The sequence below is a fragment of the Amia ocellicauda genome, chromosome 22, assembly GCF_036373705.1.
Source record: "Amia ocellicauda isolate fAmiCal2 chromosome 22, fAmiCal2.hap1, whole genome shotgun sequence".
NCBI lineage: Eukaryota > Metazoa > Chordata > Actinopteri > Amiiformes > Amiidae > Amia > Amia ocellicauda.
The window spans coordinates 2,356,376-2,379,330 of record NC_089871.1 but is presented as its reverse complement, the minus strand read 5'-3'; the positions used below and the strand labels follow the sequence as shown (position 1 = coordinate 2,379,330).

Sequence of the window (22,955 nt, the reverse complement as noted above, 5' to 3'; positions counted from 1 at the left end):
TTGGAGAGGATCTGCAAAGAGGAGTGGGACAAAATCCCTCCTGAGATGTGTGCAAACCTGGTGGCCAACTACAAGAAACGTCTGACCTCTGTGATTGCCAACAAGGGTTTTGCCACCAAGTACTAAGTCGAAGGGGTCAAATCAATTTATAACATTTTTGAAATGCGTTTTTCTGGATTTTTTTGTTGTTATTCTGTCTCTCACTGTTAAAATACACCTACCATTAAAATTATAGACTGATCATTTCTTTGTCAGTGGGCAAACATACAAAATCAGCAGGGGATCAAATACTTTTTTCCCTCACTGTATTTGGGTGGAATATGTGCTCCCCCACCACAGAGGCAAAGTGCAAATTTAACAGATTATGCTGATCATTGTCATCATATAGAATAAAATCTTTGATCGGCACAAAAGTAATGGTAGATGTACAAAGTTTGTATATGTTGAGAATAATTCCAAAACACTTTTTCCACGTTAAAATAAGAAATACCTAGGGCCTATAACATATATATTTTAAGTTGACCCTCTTAGTCTAGTACATTTTCAATTTGAAAGCTTACTTAATATTGATAATAACATCATTAATATGGTAGATATACACATTTGTGACAAGAAATCAATCAATCAATTAAATCAAAATGTATTTCGTATAATGTCAGGATAGCAACAGAGCTTTACAGATTGAAAACAGACAAACAAAAAGTGTAATCAATACAAGAAAATAAACCATTAGACATGGTGGGGAGATAATATACCACTTGACACATTCTCACACACAAAATAGAGAACGCACCAACACAGTAGTATTTGGTAGTGTGGCCTGATGCAGAGGCTCCTATACAACGCATAACGATTAAAAAATATGTTTTAGGGAAAGCTGAAAAATGTATTTTAATTGGTAAAAACTCATGAAATTGATATATGATATTCATTAATTCACTCGTTCATCCAAGCAGATTCTCTGGTTTCCTATGACTGACATGTGAAAAATCTCATCTCATCTCACCTCATCTCACCAAGGTGCCCACATAATTACCTAGAAGCTGATCCAAGACTGGACATTTGCATCAAAGCAACTTTCTGCTATAAAGGCAGAGAGAGAGAGAGAGACCGAGACAGGGACGAGGGGCTGAATATGACTTTGTCATTGCATCAAATTGTTTGGAACCAGTTTTGCTGGTACCTGAAGAATGAGTAACTGTTTTGAGAGTTTGTGAGTGAAAGTGAACCATGCGTGTCTGTCTGTCTGTCTGTCTGTCTGTCACTGGGCCAGTATGACTCTGTTTAAACTACTTACCCAACTCTGTTAATGTGTAATTTAAATTCAGGACAGTTTAAATGTTATTCCTGCATGGGTTTTCTTTTTTCATTTACCATCACTGACCACTTTTTAACTTGTTACATTTTTGCTATCAGACCAAGATATCTCCAAGGCTATGGTATAAAATCACACAGATCACTATAAAGGCTACATGATTAATCCTACATGGAATAACTGACACTTTCTCATGAGGATACACCAAGCCAAGAAGAGCCATCACCATTAACTATTAACTTTTTTATCCTGAGTATAAAGTACCCTTCATAAGCACATGAGGTCAGACAAACCGGTTCATCTCACGGCAGTAAGTCAGGAGACACTTGTCGTTTGTCTTGAGGAGAGATTACCCCATGACACTGGTTTGTGAAAATGGTCGAGGACATGGATTCAGAAGGCAGTCTTCATTTTGACAAAACCTCCAGTAAATCGGGCTCCTGTGCCGGGACGGTTTGCAGCAGCTGCCTGCGACGCCTGCGAGCTTTAATACCGATCAACTACAGAGAGGAGCTGCTCCACATTGGGAAACTAGCAGGACCTGTGGTAAGACTGAACACTCTCCACATTTATTTAGATCACATATCAACCTATAGCTGAGCTTAAAATGGTGGGTCTTCGTGTCCTAAAAATAAAATGTCACTATCATGACAGCATGCAGTTCGTGTTGAAGTATCCAGTTATGGTGGCTCTACGTGAAGCCCGACTACAGCTCCAGTCAGCAAACAGGACAGGAGCGCAACATTTACTGTCACATCTACCGGCTCCAGTGTAGCGCTGCTCAGAGGAGACGAGAAGATTGTCTAGTTAAAAATGAGAAGAAATTGAACATGTTTCTTCTCCAATGTCAGAAATGTTTTGTGGGATTCACACTGGGCAGTGAATATTTTCACCTCTGCCTTATGGATCATGATGTTTTCCCACTGAAACGCTATACGAGAGCGGCTGGTTACATTTTGCTGACAGCTGGTTCCAAGATTGGCTTTTAATACTGAAGATTTGTAACAATCATGATCTGTGGACCAGAGGACACTTCAGTGAACTATTACAAAGATCTAGATTTGGATTTTATTGATGTATGGGTGTAATTCATGTATTTTGCATTCATACATATTGCAGCTTGCCAGAGCGTAGTGTAGTGATCTCGAGCCTCGCTAAGGGGCCTGGGCCTTTTAGTGATGTGGTAAGTTCGCTACACTACCCCCTTCTGTCACAGAGGCTTCTCAGCATCTTGCCCTACTCCACCATCATCGGGCCACAGATGAGGCTCTCAGGCTCTCACTGCCCGAACACTGACATGGGTTACGTCATCCCTTTCTGACACCAATGTAACGACTCGAACCCCGTTCTCCCGCGCCACAATGCATCCACTTACCACATCAATAAAAGGCCCAGGCCCCTTAGAGAGGCTCAAGATCACAACACTACCCTCTGGCACACTACAATATCTAGGCAACAATTTACATCCACGGTTATCAATCCCAACACGGGCTGTATCCCTACATGGAGGCATTTGAAAATGTAGACCAATAGTTATAGTTCAGGGGAACTGCTCCTAAGTTAGGTAAGCACTCGCCGTAACTATTGTAAATGGATGTTGTATGGTGTCTCACAACCTTCTCCTTTTCCCAGTTCATCTCCCAGCTTATGGTCTTTATGATAAGCTTCGTTAGCACCGTGTTTTGTGGCCATCTGGGCAAGACCGAGCTATCTGCTGTTGCGCTGGCCACTGCAGTAAGTAATCAGCCGTCTCCCTCGATCACAGTCAGCAGTGAAATAGATGATGCTTGTTCTATACGTGGCATGAAAGCACACAGCAGGGTTAAGGGGGTTAACAGTAAGAGTGGGGGACATGCAGACAGTCCACCTGTAACAGAGCGCTTCCATGCCTCCGCCTCCACACACATCAGTCACACGAAACTGAGCACAAGTGTGTAGTATCTCTCTGCCCTGATATAACGCGCTGCTCTGGGGCCCAAACTCCCACTGTTATCAGTGAAATGGCATTATATCGAACTTGCATTTCCGTTAATAATAGTCAGCAAATCATTTTTGATAGAGCTAGCAAGCAAAGGAGGTAGGCTTCATTCATGTATATCAATTGTTAGGTCTTCGTGTAATGCTTAGGAAAATGTAAAATTCACATAAAATATCAGAAAACGCTTTTAATAAATGACACAAATTGCTGTGAAAAATATCACTTGTCACTTAGCCAACTATTTTATACGTACATTAAGTAATGTGAGCTGTTAACTAATTTAATAGTTCGTAACATTTTAGAGATGGGAGTTTAAACTTTTAGAAAAGGTTAAAATGAAGCTAAAAAGATAAAATCAACTGATTTAAACTCAACAATATAACTTTAATTAAGACTTGCAGACAAACCTACTTTTAATGCAATGAAGATCAGAAAATTAAAAATTCTGTAAATTTGCTCAGCTCAACTATTCTTGCTTTACTGTTTTACTTCCCAATTCGCATTATATCGGGGTAGAGGTGTATAGACACATTCACATGTGAATGACTATTCTGTATTGTGTCTGGCGGACAATGCCATCTCGTTTCTCTCCTCATCCTGTCTTCCAGGTTATAAATGTTACAGGGATCTCCATTGGATTAGGCTTGTCGTCTGTCTGTGACACACTGATATCTCAGGTAAGGGGCTGAAGTCTTTAATGTGTTTTGATCAAATTTGATTATTTCTTCCATCATCTTTAAAACAAATGTTTTCCACCCTTAAACGTGAATTACTGAATTATATCTCTGTACTGCTACCTATTTATGTAGATTGTTTTTCTAATGTCCTGTCCCCCAAGAAAACTGTCCTGCCTGCTCTGAGCTCACCTCTGCAAGCGCCTCCAATTATTAATAGATACGTCTGCACAGACAGGCAGATAGCATGCGTTTTTCTCTGATTTACTCATGAAAACCTCCATGGAGATCACATGAGTGTACCGGCATCACATGGCACCGCTGACCCTGTACTGACCCTGTTTGTGTTGCAGACCTTCGGCGGCTGTAACCTGAAGCGTGTGGGGGTCATCCTGCAGAGAGGGGTGCTGATCTTGCTGCTGGCCTGCTTCCCTTGCTGGGCTCTTCTCATCAATACCGAGCCCATCCTGCTGGCTGTGAAGCAGAGCCCCGAGGTGGCCAGGTCAGCTCAGGCCAGGGCTGGGGCTCGAGGTACCCTCTCTGTGCACACCATCTATATCAGTTAGCTCAGATCACCATCAGGCTCCATTACATTGCCTGGGAAATAATGATTCAGACTTCAATCTCCCAAAACCCCTCAACACCCATCAGCAAGCGACAAATGGAAAGAGCCATTACAGGCACTTAACGTGAACAGCTAAAGCGAGACGCAGAGTTGTTGAGTTTTCCTGAAGCACACGGACGTCTTTAGGCCTTTCAGGACAGCCCACATTAAAGCTTCTCATGGGATCTGATCTGCTCTTGAAGCCCTTTGATCTTTTCTCTTGCAGATTGTCACAGCTCTATGTGAAGATATTTATGCCCGCTCTTCCAGTGAGTACTATACTGAAATCTCTATTCCCTAAACACTGTGTTCAGACTTGTGGGCTCTTTAGACACTTTTTGGTACTCACCAAGCAGAGTTGTAAGGAGTCATACAAAATCAGGACTTTGACACACCCAGCTCGAGTCACTATTTGGCTCAAGTAATTCTGAGTCATTAGTTCTGACAGTTCAAGACAATTTGACTGATGACAATAAACCGGTATTAAAGATTAAAAATACTAAAACAAAAAAACAAGTAATTGCTTTGTTTATACTGATGTTTTAATCTTCACATTAACATTGAGTAGCACTTGGGTATAGATGATCAAATAATAGATGTCAGCAGGGTGCTGTCAATCTGTATCAACACCATGACACACTAACAGTGCCATTTGTAATTTACAATACAAGTATGTATATTTACCAAAATATGCAGTTTAACTCATTTTAAGGACTGTTGTTGATTTGGTTACTCATCAAGCTCTGAAAGTAACATGTACTGTGCACCCAATCACAACATTTCAACTCAGGACCATGGCCCTGGTATAAAGTTAAACCTTACAGATTTTCTAATCTTGTTAGGCATGGAGATTTGTTGATTTACACTGGGAGACAACTTTACTAGAGATATTGGTCATAGACATTGTTAATAATTACTTTACAAGACAATTAATGTTAACATTAAAATAGAGTTATGAACTGGTCAGAGAGCTTGTTGCTCAGAAGGCAGAAGTTGTTGAAAGATGTTTTGTCATGATCATCTAAAAGCTTCATTACAATGAACTGGTTTACACACAAAACAACATAACTGGCAGGCGGGGCGTATTAAAAAACTTGAGTAACTGATTTATTATAAAGACTAGTGCAATAGTGCACTAGCATAGTAGCTGAGCCTCCAGGGAACCCTGCACTTTGGCATGTCACATTTGATAATTAACTCGTTGACTTAAGCAAGTATACAGTATACCTGCTCTTGCCTGGGGGTGTGGAAACCCATTTCAACTCACCATTTGTCCTTATGTTTACATTTGTTTTGCAGGCAGCATTTCTCAGTCAACTGCAAGCAAGATACCTGCAGAATCAGGTCAGAAGGACTTGGTATTTTGATATTTTACACTGTATAATAACGAGCAAACCACTTGGTGAAAATTAAAGTCCTGTGCAAGAGTCTTAAGACATTTGTGTTGTGTTGCACAAGTAAATTAAAACTTTGTCTCAATGCAAGAAGCACCTTTAAGAAACAGCGAGTCTTATTCAAATAAGGTAGCACCATGGGTTAAAAGGTGTATGTACCTTGTTGCTGTCACTATACCGTCTGTAATTTACCGGTAGCCAAGGGAAGGAAGCCAGGTGCAGAGTGTCAGACAGGTCCAAGAAGGGTCGTGGTCATGTAAACAGGGCAATATGGACAGTCCAGTACTCAATGTCGATAAGGTAAGCAGTAGGTCAATCACGGGGCAGCACAGAGACGAACAATGAAGTGCTTTGAAATTAAACCATAGGAATACAAGATGTATCGCTGAAGGAAGAGACCAGGAGGTTTATATAGTGAAACATAGGGAAGCAGATAACAGTGGCTGGGGTTGATTGACAAATGAGAGCAGAGGGTGAAGAGCGAGTGCACGGAGTGTAGAGGAATGTTGATTGACTGGTTAGTACTCAGACGACGAAGACTTCTGCTGGTAGACTGGGGTATTGTGGGCAGAAAGCATGACACTGTCAGTTTTCAAACAGCATATGTGCTATCAGACCTGAACCTCCTCCATGCTTAACTGTTGGCTCCAAGCTGGGCACTGTATAATTCTAATTTCTAATCTTCAGTTAGATCCCAGTAACCTTTATACTGTGGATGCCCGGGCAATGATACCAGTGCCTACTGTTAGTTCTCAAACAACGCCAGCTATTTCACTCAGTGATGTTTTTGTAACAGGCAGAGTTATAACAGTAGTAGGCAACACAGGTGGAGTAACAATTGAGTAAATTGCTAATTCTCTTAACATCTATTGTAACACCTAAATGTGTCTTTTGACTATTGAATGTCTTTTCTTTCTTATTTTCCAGGGTATAATCTGGCCTCAGGTTATCACTGGTGTGGTGGGCAATGTTTTAAACGCGCTTATAAATTACGTCTTTCTGTATGTGCTGAATCTGGGAGTGCCGTAAGTTTTGTCGAGCTGCTTGACAGAATCTGTGTTCCTGTTCTCATTGATGCTGGGAATCTACAGCAGTGCGCCCCCAAAACAATATATAGGTTCAGATTCATTTTGAGAAGTTTGTAAAAGCCCCAGGCAAGTTAGTGGGTCTCCGGTACTAGGATTCGGAAACCGTGCTCCATAGACACTCTGTAGCCCTGTGAGAAATGCCTCCAGTGAGTATTTGCGCAAGGCACACTATTAAGAAGGGCATACAAACTTGGTATAGATTTGGACAAAGACCGATTTTTCCATTCGTGAGGTGATAGTGTCTGGATGGCATTTGGTGTTTGAATACTCACTGGGGCTTGTGTACAAGGACGAGATTAAATTATATTAACAGGACCCAAAATATTGTGTAGATTGAGCATTTGCTGCTCTTATGAAAAACAATGGAAAACTTTCTATTAACCATTTGCAAATGTCTATTTATAGGAGCGGTGTGTTAATATACCATACATGTAATGGATTACAGATCCGGCTGTATTTAAATAGTACTTTTCCTTTGTGCAGTGGATCGGCGGCGGCCAACACTCTCTCCCAGTACTCCCTCACAATCCTGCTGCATGCGTACATCATCTGGAAGAAACTGCACAAGGCGACATGGGGCGGTGAGGAAAATGCATATCTAGAAAAGACACTGGCGTGAGGGCAGTTCTGCCTCTAACCCGAAACCAAAGCTCTCATTTTCTGCATGCTCTGTGAGGCCCTGACTCTCTGGCTCCCCCTGCAGGCTGGTCCACCGAGTGTTTGCAGGAATGGGGTCCCTTCATCCACCTGGCCATTCCCAGTACACTCATGATGTGCCTGGAGTGGTGGACCTTTGAGCTCGGAGGATTCCTGACAGGTCAGGAGGCATGCTTCACTGAGGCTGATTGTCTCTCTTGATTGTTGTTGAATAATAAACAAGAAATAAATTAAATAAAACATCCACCCGGCTGTGCAATTGTAGGCATTTGGAAATGGCATAATATCACTGAGCTACTCTGTGACACATGACCACACATCAGTCTGTGAGCTTTCTGATGGTTCCTTCTCTTTTGCAGGACTGGTGAGCGAAGTGGAGTTGGGATCGCAGTCTGTCATTTACATACTGGCCAGCATTGCATACATGGTAAGTGAATAAGGATTTTTTATCCTTTCTCCAGACAAGGCTAGTGTTAAGCAGGGCAAAATGAAAAGTGCAGATGTGCCAAGAGCCCAAGAAACGCACATAAAAGCGATACTCACTTTAAACAAGCCTTGGTTCCTTGGCAGCTGCCTGCAGGGGAAGGTCACATCTGTGTCAATGTATTGGTGATCCCAGGACCCAAAGACAAACACACAGTGATACAAAGTACAAATCTGAAGACAAATATCACTTCCAGGTCATTCAGACAAATTACTACATTGTTTTGTATATCGAACTCTGTAGCCTTGTTTTAAATTGAACAAAGTAAGTGTAAACAAGGGCAGCAAGAATCTGAAAACAGATTATGAAGATCTATATGTCTGGATGGTACTTGTTTCAGCTTTAATTACGCCTCACTGAGCACTTTAACCTAGATTGGAGCAGATCTCTGCTAAAGGCCCTTTCCTTGGAGAGGTTTTCCATTTCCATGACAGTGATGGTTCCACAGTGTGCATCGTCAGTGCTCCGTCACCTCATCTCATCTCATTCTAGTCTTCTAGGGCAACTTCCAGGATACAAGAGCAATACTAAAGTGCAATAATACAACAAAATTACACATCAAGCAAAATACAATTACAGCTTAACAATTACAGAAGTGCATAGGTAAAATATACAGTTAATATAAAATACAAGTCATGCATCCTACTTCTAATTAGTGCAGACATGATGCACTGAAGTCATAGAGAACACATTCTTTCACACTTCAAGCCTTTACAGACAGGGAGGATTTTCCTGCTGCCTGCAAGGTTGACTCCACAGTTTTATGAAGTTGCATTTTTTATCACCTGCCCAAACCCTAACCTTGACTGGTGTTTCTGTTCCCCTGGCAGTTCCCTCTTGGTTTCAGTGTGGCTGTCAGCGTGCGAGTGGGCAATGCCCTGGGGGCTGGAAACAAAGAGAAAGCAAAACTGTCGGCCAAAATAGGCATTGCTTCTGCAAGTGAGTGAGTGGAGCTACTGGACTCCTTTATTATCCACTACTAGGTGTCCAAACCTTAGACACACACAGAGGGGAAAACAGCGAGTTGTGGGTTTAGTGGACAAGGGTTTATCTGTCACCAGGTGTTGCTACTAGTTAGGTATTTTGCTTGTGATTTTCTGTATTGTTAAACACATATATGTTTAGCACACACTCAAGATCATCTCAAGTCATCTTGTGTTCACACACTGGGGCTGTCTTTTCTGAGGTCTCTTGCAGCTGCGAGAGAAATACCAACTAAATTATAATGCAGTACATAAAAGCCTGTCTTGATGTGACCAGCAACAATGGAAATCACAGGGAGGTTACAGTGGTGACAACACACAATGAATAATGCTACTTTCTCCAGACAGACACAACTGGATCTTGAAGAATACAGGTCTTTACTGTAGACAGTAAACACGCCTGCATATTCTTCAGCAGGACACTACTGGTACAAAACAAGTCACTCGTTTCTAATGTCCAAATCTCCCAGTGGTTTATTGGTGTACAATGCTATGAAGTTTCTAAGATCAAAATGAGAAAAGCAATGGGATCTGTAGGGTAAAATTAATAATCTCAGAAGGACCTGAACTGTAGCCCCAGAAGCTGTACATTCCTACTCATTGCATGTTATAGACTGTTTGTTACGTGTCGGTGTTCTCCTTGCCTTTCAGTTTTGGTCTCAGCGTTTGTAGCTGCTATAATCGGGGGGACAAAGGATGTCATCGCTTACGTCTTCACTAACGACCCGTGAGTAACTTTATCACTCTCTCTTCTCCATGAAGCTGCACACACACACAATATATACACCGATCAGCCATAACATTATGACCACCTGCCTAATATTGTGTAGTTCCCACTTTTGCCGCCAAAACAGCCCTGCCCCTTCGAGGCATGGACTCCACTAGACCTCTGAAGGTGTGCTGTGGTATCTGGCACCAAGACGTTAGCAGCAGATCCTTTAAGTCCTGTAAGTTGCGAGGTTGGGCCTCCATGGATCGGACTTGTTTGTCCAGCACATCCCACAGATGCTCAATTGGATTGAGATCTGGGGAATTTGGAGGCCAAGTCAACACCTTGAACTCGTGATTCATCAGACCAGGCCACCTTCTTCCATTGCTCCATGGTCCAGTTCTGATGCTCACGTGCCCATTGTAGGCGCTTTCGGCAGTGTACAGTGGGCAGCATGGGGACCCTGACTGGTCTGCGGCTACGCAGCCCCATACGCAACATACTGCGATGCACTGTGTGTTCTGACACCTTTCTATCAGAACCAGCATTCGCTTTTTCAGCAATTTTAGCTACAGTAGCTCGTCTGTTGGATCGGACCACACGGGTCAGCCTTCGCTCCCCATGTGAATCAATGAGCCTTGGCCGCCCATGACCCTGTCGCCGGTTCACCACTTTTCCTTCCTTAGACACTTTTGATAGGTACTGACCACTGCAGACCGAGAACACCCCACAAGAGCTGCAGTTTTGGAGATGCTCTGACCCAGTCGTCTAGCCATCACAATTTGGCCCTTGTCAAAGTCGCTCAGATCCTTACGTTTGCCTGTTTTTCCTGCTTCTAACACATCAACTTTGAGGACAAAATGTTCACTTGCTGCCTAATATATCCCACGCACTGACAGGTGCCATGATAACGAGATTATCAGTGTTATTCACTTCACCTGTCAGTGGTCATAATGTTATGGCTGATTGGTGTATATATATATATATATATATATATATATATATATATATATATATATATATATGTATACACACTCACCTAAAGGATTATTAGGAACACCTGTTCAATTTCTCATTAATGCAATTATCTAATCAACCAATCACATGGCAGTTGCTTCAATGCATTTAGGGGTGTGGTCCTGGTCAAGTCAATTTCCTGAATTCCAAACTGAATGTCTGAATGGGAAAGAAAGGTGATTTAAGCAATTTTGAGCGTGGCATGGTTGTTGGTGCCAGACGGGCCGGTCTGAGTATTTCACAATCTGCTCAGTTACTGGGATTTTCACGCACAACCATTTCTAGGGTTTACAAAGAATGGTGTGAAAAGGGAAAAACATCCAGTATGCGGCAGTCCTGTGGGCGAAAATGCCTTTTGATGCTAGAGGTCAGAGGAGAATGGGCCGACTGATTCAAGCTGATAGAAGAGCAACTTTGACTGAAATAACCACTCGTTACAACCGAGGTATGCAGCAAAGCATTTGTGAAGCCACAACACGTACAACCTTGAGGCGGATGGGCTACAACAGCAGAAGACCCCACCGGGTACCACTCATCTCCACTACAAATAGGAAAAAGATGCTACAATTTTCACAAGCTCACCAAAATTGGACAGTTGAAGACTGGAAAAATGTTGCCTGGTCTGATGAGTCTCGATTTCTGTTGAGACATTCAGATGGTAGAGTCAGAATTTGGCGTAAACAGAATGAGAACATGGATCCATCATGCCTTGTTACCACTGTGCAGGCTGGTGGTGGTGGTGTAATGGTGTGGGGGATGTTTTCTTGGCACACTTTAGGCCCCTTAGTGCCAATTGGGCATCGTTTAAATGCCACGGCCTACCTGAGCATTGTTTCTGACCATGTCCATCCCTTTATGACCACCATGTACCCATCCTCTGATGGCTACTTCCAGCAGGATAATGCACCATGTCACAAAGGTCGAATCATTTCAAATTGGTTTCTTGAACATGACAATGAGTTCACTGTACTAAACTGGCCCCCACAGTCACCAGATCTCAACCCAATAGAGCATCTTTGGGATGTGGTGGAACGGGAGCTTCGTGCCCTGGATGTGCATCCCACAAATCTCCATCAACTGCAAGATGCTATCCTATCAATATGGGCCAACATTTCTAAAGAATGCTTTCAGCACCTTGTTGAATCAATGCCACGTAGAATTAAGGCAGTTCTGAAGGCGAAAGGTGGTCAAACACAGTATTAGTATGGTGTTCCTAATAATCCTTTAGGTGAGTGTATATATATATATATTGTAGCACCGCTCAGGGTTGGGCACGATGCCAGGGCTTGATATATCGGTGGAGTCTAGGATGCAGCAGGGATGTGGTGAAAGGAGGTGATATTTATTATACAGTGTGAAGTCCTGCCTTTCTGCAGAAAAGTGTGCAGGTGCTCCTAAGTGCTTAAAGGCAGCCATTTCATACCGCACCTGGCACTGTGCCACAATATACAGTACTGTGCAAAAGATTTAAGCAGGTGTGAAAACATACTGTAAAGTAAGAATGCTTTCAGAAATTTACTTGTTAATAAATTACATTTATCAATTAACTAAATGCAAAGTGAGTGAACAGAAGACAAATCTAAATCAAATCCATATTTGGTGTGACCACCCTTTGCCTTCAAAACAGCATCAATTCTTCTAGGTGCACTTGCACACAGTTTTTGAAGGAACTTGGCAGGTAGGTTGACCCAAACATCTTGGAGAACTAACCACAGCTCTTCTGTGGATTTAGCAGCCTCAGTTGCTTCTCTCTCTTCATGTAATCCCAGACAGACTCGATGATGTTGAGATCAGGGCTCTGTGGGGGCCATATCATCACTTCCAGGACTCCTTGTTCTTTACGCTGAAGACAGTTCTTAATGACATTCACTGTATGTTTGGGGTCGTTGTCATGCTGCAGAATAAATTTGGGGCCAATCAAATGCCTCCCTGATGGTATTGCATGATGGATAAGTATCTGAGCATTGAGGAGACCATTAATTCTGACCAAATCCCCAACTCCATTTGCAGAAATGCAGCAACAAACTTGCAATGAACCTGCACCATGCTTCACTGTTGCCTGCAGACACTAATTCTTGTACCGTTCTCCAACCCTTCAGTGAACAAACTGCCTTCTGCTACAGCCAAATATTTCAAATCTTGACTCATCAATCCAGAGCACCTGCTGCACCCCAGTTTCTGTGTTTTCATGCATAGTTGAGTCGCTTGGCCTTGTTTCCACGTCGGAGGTATGGCTTTTTGGCCACAAGTCTTCCATGAAGGCCACTTCTGACAAGACTTCTCCAGACAGTAGATGGGTGTACCAGGGTTCCACTGTTTTCTGCCAATTCTGAGTTGATGGCACTGCTGGACAAGGGAAGTAAGCATGATGTGTCTTTCATCTGCTGCAGTAAGTCTCCTTGGCCGACCACTGCGTCTACGGTCCACAACGTTGGCTGTTTCTTCGTGCTTCATCAAACAAGCTTAGACAGCACATCTGGAAACCCCTACACAGCTGTTGCTGCTTCAGTTAATGATCGTGTTTCAACCTACATATTGAATTGATGATCATTAGCACCTGTTTGGTATAATTGTTTAATCACACACCTGAATATATGCCTACAAATTCCCTGACTGTGTGCAAGTGTACCTAGAAGAATTGATGCTGTTTTGAAGGTAAAGCCTTATGGATATGGATTATGGATTTGATGTAGATTTTTCTTCAGTTCACTAACTTTGCATTTAGTCAATTGATAAATATAATCTATTAACATGTCTATTTTTGATTGCATTCTTACTTTACAGCATTGTTTCACAACTGCCTAAAAGTTTTGCACAGTACTATATATTCACTGATTTTATTTGTCAAACCACTTGTTAGAGCAGTACCTTTCATTATTAAAATACCTTGCAAAAGGGTACATCAGTACTTTGTGTCTACCCACCTATCATTTGAACCCACAATGCTCTATTCCAGAGTGAAGATCCCTAACTGCTAATCCGCCCAAAACAGAATGGACACAAACACTCAGGGCTAGATGGACTAAAGGATTGCACATGTGTTCAGTCATAAACGTCTCACAGGATTTGGAAATTTCACTAGACATGAACTAAACAAGTGTAATGGCTTTTGCGTAATTTAAATAACGTTTGCAGAAATAACTTGCAAGAAAAAAGCTCAGATGGAAAGGTGTGTGTCTCAGTCTGTTCTCATTGAGTTCCAATGGGACAAGGCAAGAAGGCTTTAATAAACTAGAAGCAAACCTCAAATACCAGGTTTACAATTTGTACTTAACGCATGCCTCTCAGTTTGGGTTGAATCTGGGCCTGTCTGTATGTCCACAGGGAGATTCAAGAGAGGGTTTCACAGGTGATGGTTCTGTTCGCTCCGTACCACTTCCTCGACGCGACAGTGGTGAGATAACCTTTCCATTCTTGTATCTGTTGATTTTATCATCAATTTTACTTTTCCTCACATCTCACAGAGCTGCTCTGTAAAACCAGCTCTATGTTTTTTTTCCCTATTTCCTGATAAAATCATAGACAAATTGCCAAACTATATTTAAAAAATATATATCACTATATATCTATGCACATCAGGGTGACACATCATGCCAAAGACTAATAGCCATAAGAAACAGCAAAGGACTGAACAAGACAAAGAAACAAATATTGGGAAACAAAATCCACATACATTGTGTTTTTAAAGATTGTACTGTCACGATATCTCATAGCAACACAGCAGCAATAGCCCTTTGTCAAAGGCTTGAGGTTAAACTGATACACTAATTACATTCAGTTTAGAGGGTGAATGTAAAGACCTCCCCAGTGTCCCAGTACTCAGGGTGACAGTGTCAGTGTTGTGATTGTGCGTCTCCTCTCTCCAGTGTGTGACCGCAGGAGTGGTGAGGGGGGCTGGCAAGCAGAAGATCGGAGCAATTGGTTTTCTGGTGGGATACTATTTTATCGGCCTTCCCATTGGAATTTCCCTAATGTTTGCTGCGCACATGGGAATCATTGGTAAGGAAAGATCCAAGACAGAAGCAACACGCCCAGTTACCATAATGTCACGATTGCTCATCACCTCAGGCTGCTGTTGTGGCTGCCAGCGTTACTATTCACTATCAAAGTACAACTTCAACACTGTGTGTACCTCGTGCCATTTTCATTATCGATGTTGTAGTGGATACATGTGGGAGATCAGGGTGAAATGGTCGGAAAGTGCTGTTGTGAAGGCTCTGTTTACCTCATCCACTCTCCGACTGCAGCACCCCCTCAATTTTACTCTCTGAAACTTTTTTCCTCTCCACAGGGCTGTGGACAGGTTTTCTAATCTGTTTGGCGCTCCAGTCCTGCTTCTTAATCGTCTTCGTCATCAAAATGAACTGGAACAAGGCCACAGATGAGGTGAGTCCCTGGGCCTCTTGCTCACACGGACTTGTCCACTCAGATAAGTAGTTTTTTTAATGGATTTATTTTTCATTTCAATATGCAGAAAATTATCTTTACAGTCTTGGAAAAAAATGGGCTCTGAGGTACCAAACAGGGCCTTTTTACTTTTTGTATTAAAAGCAGAGCCTTCAGAATTCAAAAATAAGAACGAGATTTTAATTCAGTCAACTTAACTAAATACTAGAGGTGTAACGATTCTCCAAATCCTCGATTTCACTTTCGATATTTAGGTCATGATTTGACTCGATTTTCGATTACCTACATATTTTTTTTCAGTGCTGACTACACTGCTGTTAAGACTACTGGCCCTGTTTTATAAATAAAAAACACTTGCTTTTTATTAAAACAACTTTTATGTAAATACAATGTAAAAATATCAAAAATGTTGAACATTTAAATTAACACTTAAACTTGAACAACTCTCAAAAATAGGACAATTACAACAATAACAATGTATCATTTTTTGAATTGGTGGCAACTATGTCCAGCACTTGTCTATTTTAATATAACTATTTACACCTTGGCATATATTTGGAAATGCACTACACCCAATGTTTTCCACCACTGAAAAAGGCTGCAGATCCATTGCCATAAACTTCGCTATTGCATTCGTTATTTCTTTGGCACGAGTAGAGTTTATTGGTAGTTTGGCTCTAAATGTAGCTGGGATAGTAGGTTAAGTGACTGTTTTCTTTCCACTTATATAAATTTCTTTGTGATGCCTCTGCATATGACCTGCCATGTCTGATGTGTTACTAGAGGCGGAGTATGACAACCCACGTGTAGCAAACACGGCAAACTGTAGTTTTCTTATCAACGACAGGAACATTGTTCTCATAACTCACCAGAAATGCAAAATGTTGCCATACTGCAGATTTCAAAGAAGCAGGGGGCATCTCAAGCTCAATAGTTTCACCTCCTGCTCCTGATGCAGCCATCATATTTTCAAGAAAAGCGAATGTGTGCGCCCACTGCGCCTGCGCCTTATTTAGTCGCTAGGCAAAGACATGGAGGGTGCAGGGGGAGTAGCAAGTTAGCATGGATCTATTTTTTCAATGACTGCAAACAAAAAGTAGCTTATTAAAAGTAACGACTCTTCCGAAGTTAAATAAATAATATGCCAGCAGGTATAGAGCGGTATAGTTGCTTTTAACAGTTTTGTGAGTGAAATTAGTTTAATGCCAACTCCTTTACCTTTTCCGTACACGATCAGTTGAATGGATATGTTGGAGGTGGTAACAGCTGGTCACAATCAATGATGTGCGGTCACTTAATCACAGAATCGCGAACTCCTTATACATTTTGCAGTTCGAAATCGAACCTAATAATTTTCGATTTTCGAACTAGAATCTAAATCGTTACACCCTTATTAAATACACAATGACTGTATAATGTCTAAGATTTAATTATAAAATCCAAGAATGCAATTTCACAAGGATGGTAATACACCTCCCCCCATGAATTTGATGTTGCACTCTAGATAGGATGACAAAGGACAAAGTATAAGCAAACCTATTTTAAACCTGGCTCATGGGTGTATACCAAAGCACAGTGAAGTGCAGGAGGACCAAGCTGGCTCACCCAGACAGCTATGAATAGGGATGCTCTTCACACAAACCTGGAATTCAGTCAGTTAGGTCACACCTTTAAGAAAACCCAGAGGGACAGGTGTTGTACTGTTGTGCTTTTCTAATAAAGTGCGGACCTGCCTGTATCCGAGTGTAGGCGTGTCGCACTGGAGTGGCTGTAGCAGAGCTGACCTGTGTGTTTTGCAGGCGCTGTTGAGAGCCGGGGTACAGAACGCACCCCACAGAAACGACGGCATGGAGAATGGCCTCGAGACCCCCAGCCCCTCACAGGGTAAAGACCGTTCACCTGTGTCTCCACACACTGCACACACTGTGTACTGCAGTCAATGAATGCAGTCGTCTGCTCAGGTATAAAACAGCAACATAAAAATAATCTGAACATTCATGATTTATAAACGTGGCTGATACATTGTCAAAAGAGGCCATAATCACTTCAATGTTTTGACTGTGACATCATGAATATGGTAGATATACAAGTTTGTGGCACAAGATGTGGAGAATAATTCCAAACCACTCGTCCCATTTCATTTTACAAGCTAGGTACTCCTATATTATATATATATTTGAAGTTGAGCTTCTTAGTCTTGTACACTGGAAACTATTGAACCTCACTACCATGAGGACAGAGATGTGATTCCTTCCTCTTTCAATCTGAAAGCTTAGCGTGAGTAAGTTGTGATTAAAAGACAGACATGTAGCAAAATGCAGAATTCATAGTAAAGTACAAACTCCCAAACTCGTGTCTCACGGTGAGCTCAGGGGTGATAAGGGACAAACTGTATGCAAGTGTGTGCTTAGATCAGTGTGAGAATCCATGTGTGTAGCTCTGACTGTGTGTTGAGGTGAGTAACGCTGTGCTCATCTGTGTGTGTTCAGACACTTTGCAGCAGATGCAGGTGGAGGACCCCAACCCTCTGGGTGGCCACACTGACCTGGAGGGCCTGGGCGAAGGGAGACAGGCAGCAGGAACGTCTGTCAGCACTGTGGGGGAGGTGCTGCCCTTCAGGTCGCTGGTCCTGCGCCGGGGGTTGGCTCTGTGTGGTGCGCTCTTCATCCTGGCAGCCGGAGTCATCATCAACGTGGTGTTGACCAACATCCTCGGCTGAGACACGGACATGTTGGGCCACTCCATCAGACCCCCAGCAGCTTGTCCCACCTCTTTCAGGGGCAGAGTAGGGGGGGCACACTGCCTCAGCTGAGCTCTTCATATCCTGACTTCCCTAAGTCCTCAGATGCAGCATCTTCAGCCTGTAGAGTCATAAGGAGCTGCTCAGTCTGCAGGCAAACCAGAACTGAAAAGCACAAGCAAAAATCTCCAACAGTTTAGTACAACCCCAATTCCGAAAAAGTTGGGACAGTATGGAAAATGCTAATAAAAACAAAGAGGAGTAATTTGTAAATGTACTTTGACTTGTATTTAAACAAAAAACATATAAAGACAAGGTATTTGATGTTTTACCTAATCAACTGCATAGTTTTTTGAAGGTAAACGTTTATTTTGAAATTGATGCATGCAACACATTCTAAAAAAGTTGGGACAGGGGCAATTTAGGACTAATAGCGATGTGACAAGTTGAAATAAGAAGGTAATGTGAAACAGGTGAGGCAATCATGTAATCATTGGATATAAGGACCCTCCAAAAAAGGCCTAGTCCTTCAAGAGCAAGGATGGGTCAAGGGTTGCCAATCTGCCAACAGATACGTCAGCGAATAATCCAACACTTTGAGAACAACATTCCCCAAAGACAAATTGGTAGGATTTTGGGCATTTCACCTTCTACAGTGCACAATATAACTAAAAGATTAAAGGTATCCAGTCAAATCTCAGTGCATAAAGGGCAATGCCGAAAACCACTTCTGAATGCGCACGATCTCCGATCCCTCACTTAAATCACACATCGGATCTCGATGAACAAAATATATTAAAGATCAAAATATTTACTGTACATTGTGGAACCCAGGGCCCACTGCACCAGTGTATAGTCTGACAATGGGTCTGAAGATTTCATCCCGGTACCTAACAGCAGTCAGGGTACAGTTGGCTAGCATGTGGAGGTCTGTGCGACCCTCCAAGGATATGCCTCCCCAGACCATCACTGACCCACCGCCAAACCGGTCATGCTGGATGATGTTGCAGGCAGCATAACGTTCACCATGGCATCTCCAGCCTCTTTCACGTCTGTCACATGTGCTCAGTGTGAACCTGCTCTCATCTGTGAAGAGAACGGGGCGCCAATGGCGGACCTGCCAATTCTGGTGTTCTCTGGCGAATGCCAATCGAGCTGCACAGAGCAGGGCTGTGAGCACAGGTTCCACTAGAGGACGTCGGTCCCTCATGCCACCCTCATGGAGCCTGTATCCAGACTGTCTGTACCATACAAGGAGTTGTTTTTGTCTGTGGTTCTCAAGAGAAACTGTCAAAAACATTCTCGGACTGCTCTTTGTGTTATGAGACAAATTCCCTGTCTGCCCAGCAACTAGATCTGTAATACTGTAATATGTCCTAGAGAGATTGACATGTCTGAAGAGATTGGCAGAGAGTCCGTCACGTCATGTACTATATCATATAAATATAAATATGTGTGTGTGTGTAAAGTGCATTTAAGAATCTGCTGTCATAGAGACCGCCTCCGTGATCACATTCTTCCAACAGCTGCTTGTATAGCAATAAACTTCTATCTTCACATACTTCTGGTTCATTGGTCTGACAGTACGTATAGCCACCACCTAAAGCCTAGCATACACTTACAGGAAGCATTCTGACATATACAGGTATCAGAGGGGAGAGAATATGCTAGCTTCAAAGAGTACTTCTCCTCTTTGGGAGTGTACCGTCTCCCCTATCCGTCCTAGTGCTGGTTAGGCGGATGGGCCAAGTTGAATTTCTTGTGGTTTTATATCCGGTGGCTTTGGTAAGATTATCTCTAAGTCCACCAAATGCTGTCATGACCCGCGTAAAGCCACACTCAACAGGTTGTGCTATTAATGGGGTACCATTGTCAACCGCTGTAGGTACATACATACAAACCCAACATTTTGACACATTTAATGCTTGTCCATATGCTGCAGTGATCTGATGGAAAGTTCCTTTCATCCTGTGATCTGTGTTTATCGTGTAGATCAAGATCATCCGGGGCGTGCTGTTGGTTTGACTGTCTGATGTGGACAGCCATAGGAAACACCCAACATCAAGTAGAACACCTGAAAGTTTAAAAGGAAGTGGCTATATACTTCAGGTCGGCACACATCTGCAATCTTAAGAAGTGGTTATATGCTATGTACCAATAAAAAAAAACATTTTCTGAAAGACTATAATATGTCACTAAACTGTTAACATTCTCCTGTCTGGATTTTACATCAGGCTGTCTGTCTCATATTTCCTGTTTTCACAGACTGTCAGGGCTGCACTAGGCTCTCTTCTAGCCTTTCATTTCCTTTAATTTGACTTTACAGAACTTGTCCATAACATGATGTTTAACAAACAAATTATTTTTCTTCTGTGGGGACACCATGACTATTTATTTATTATTGTTAGTATTGATCTGTTTATTCAATGTATATTTTGTATTACTTTAACATTTGTCTTATAATAGAATCATATTCTTTCTTTCTTATTTCTGATGCCTGAGGCACTCTGTATACAGTTAAAGATCCTCATGGTTAGATCCTCATGAGTCTGATAAATCTGTTACATTTTTCAATATAATTCTGAAATTATTGGTTACTTCTGTTCTTAGTCTTATTCTGGGCTATGGACAATATTAAAAATACAATACATACAAAACATAGACATCTACCTTATATCACCAGGCGGTTCCCTGCAGGCGTGGCAGTTAAATCCTTGCAACGCTTATCAATTAAATTCTTATAAAGTTCTGGAAAATTTAAAAATGGCAAAAGCGGTGGTCATATTTTCATTTTTCCGTTTCTTTTTTAATTGAACATTTTGAATTTAATAAACATTCATATTTAAATTATAATAAAATGCAGTGTGTGGTGTGCAATTTCTAGCCTATTCTTTCAATGTTTTCACTTCTACTGAAATTATGAGAAACACTTCACCCACTGTCCCACCCGAGAAATAAAAGGCTCAGAAACAGGCTGGACCAAAGCAGCAGGGGAGGCTACTTAACACCATTGGTTAATGTTAATAATAATTAGTCATCATAGTATTATTGCCAGGAGAATTTATTTTATTTTGTACAGTATTGATATTTTGTGTATGAGCAACAACGTTCGATACATCACATGTACCCCAATTCTCAACCATGTATCGGATTTACTCACCATAATTAGACCAGGCCTGTATATTTAACAAAAGAGGAAGTAAAATCCACTGCTTACACATTAGTTTTTTTTTACATTATATACAATGTGCATGTTTTAGTATCCTAACAATTTAGTTTTTTATTTAGTTTCGGTTGTCTCTGAACGAAGCTCACTGCAACACTATCACCTGTGGACAGTTAAACTATGTGAGGCTACTTCTTACTTTTCAACATATTGAAACATTTATAAAACGTATGTGGGTAAAGGATTTTCTGTCAAATACACTAATTGAGATTACGGTCTTCCATGAGCAAGAACTGTGACAATAAAGTGTCATTCTGAGTTTGAGTCCTTGTAGCCCATTAAACCGGAAAATACATTATTTTATTTTTTTCTGATTCTTATATTTCTTTACCCAATCACAGACCGTGATTCTACAGATATCTAGCCAATGCAAAGACCCTCTGAAAGCCCTGGAACTCTCAGCTGATAAGGCAGGTTTCAGATGACGCGCTGCTCCAGAGCGCACTGCTCAGAACACAAAGGACAGAGAAAGAGAGACTTTTACATTGTAATTGATAAATTACATGGTTTTGCTATGAATGTTTTTAATAGCTATGTATTCAAATCAACTTCAGCTGAAAGTAGTATGCATGCATAATGCACTTAAAAGCAGTATTTGGGTGGAAAATGTGCTTCCCCCATCACAGAGGCAAAGTGCAAATTAAACAGATTATGCTGATCATTGTCATCATATATGATAATATTGTTGATCGGCACAAAAGTAATGGTAGATGTACAAAGTTTTGAGAATAATTCCAAACCACTTGTCCCCTTTATTTTTCCAGGTTAAAATAAGAAATACCTAGGGCCTATATTATATATATTTTAAGTTGACCCTCTTAGTCTAGTACAAGCTTACTTAATATTGATAATGACATCATTAATATGGTAGATATACAAATTTGTGACTAGAAATCAATTAATCAATCAATTAAATCAAATCAAAATGTATTTCGTATACCGTCCTATGCAGGATAGCAACAGAGCTTTACAGATTGAAAACAGACAAACAAAAAGTGTAATCAATACAAGAAAAGAAACCATTACACATGGTGGGGAGATAATATACCACTTGACACATTATCACATACAAAATAGAGAACGCACCAACACAGTAGTATTTGGTAGTGTGGCCTGATGCAAAGACTAGTATACAACGCATAACAATTTAAAAAATACATTTTAGGGAAAGGCGAACAATTATTTTTTATTGGTAAAAACTCATGAAATTGATATATGATATGATATCACCATGCTACAATTTTTTTTTGGTTCCTGGGTAGTAAGTGTTATTTCCTAATTGCTTATGGCTATTATTCCCCACAAACTTTGCTTTTATGACCAGGACGGGGATATTTTGAAATGTACCCATTTTCCAGAACATTCCAGATAGATTCAGTGCTGAGAAAACTTGGAGTACTTCTAGAACTTTCTAGAACTTTCCAGTAATATAAATAGTAGTATAAATACAGGGGCCTTAAGCCAACCAGTTCAGTTTAGTTCCTGCTGCCTAAGTGGATACATATCTGCATTTTTCTGAGATGGCATCAAGAGGCTGCAAGCATCTGGCAGACGCATTTTGCTATGTCTGCGGCCAATTTATCAAGACAAGAGCAAAAAAGTACTCCGTGGAAGCATCTGCTAAGACGTGTGAGGCCTACAAGGCATATTTGGCATGACTGTCAGGGATCAAGACAAAC

The 22,955-nt window shown here is 41.4% G+C and overlaps 1 protein-coding gene across 1 annotated transcript; it reads left to right on the top strand.

The window, feature by feature from the left end:
• The first annotated feature begins 1,635 nt into the window (after positions 1 to 1,635).
• LOC136718286 (multidrug and toxin extrusion protein 1-like) lies at positions 1,636 to 18,315 on the top strand. The gene is made up of 17 exons (XM_066695971.1): positions 1,636 to 1,861; positions 2,948 to 3,049; positions 3,902 to 3,970; positions 4,321 to 4,469; positions 4,798 to 4,840; positions 5,871 to 5,915; positions 6,893 to 6,990; positions 7,537 to 7,634; positions 7,757 to 7,870; positions 8,070 to 8,137; positions 9,025 to 9,133; positions 9,829 to 9,904; positions 14,228 to 14,297; positions 14,770 to 14,902; positions 15,195 to 15,289; positions 17,110 to 17,194; positions 17,800 to 18,315. Exons 1-17 carry the CDS (start codon positions 1,691 to 1,693, stop codon positions 18,027 to 18,029), a joined length of 1,755 nt encoding a protein of 584 aa, XP_066552068.1. The 5' UTR covers positions 1,636 to 1,690; the 3' UTR covers positions 18,030 to 18,315.
• Positions 18,316 to 22,955: the final 4,640 nt, after the last annotated feature.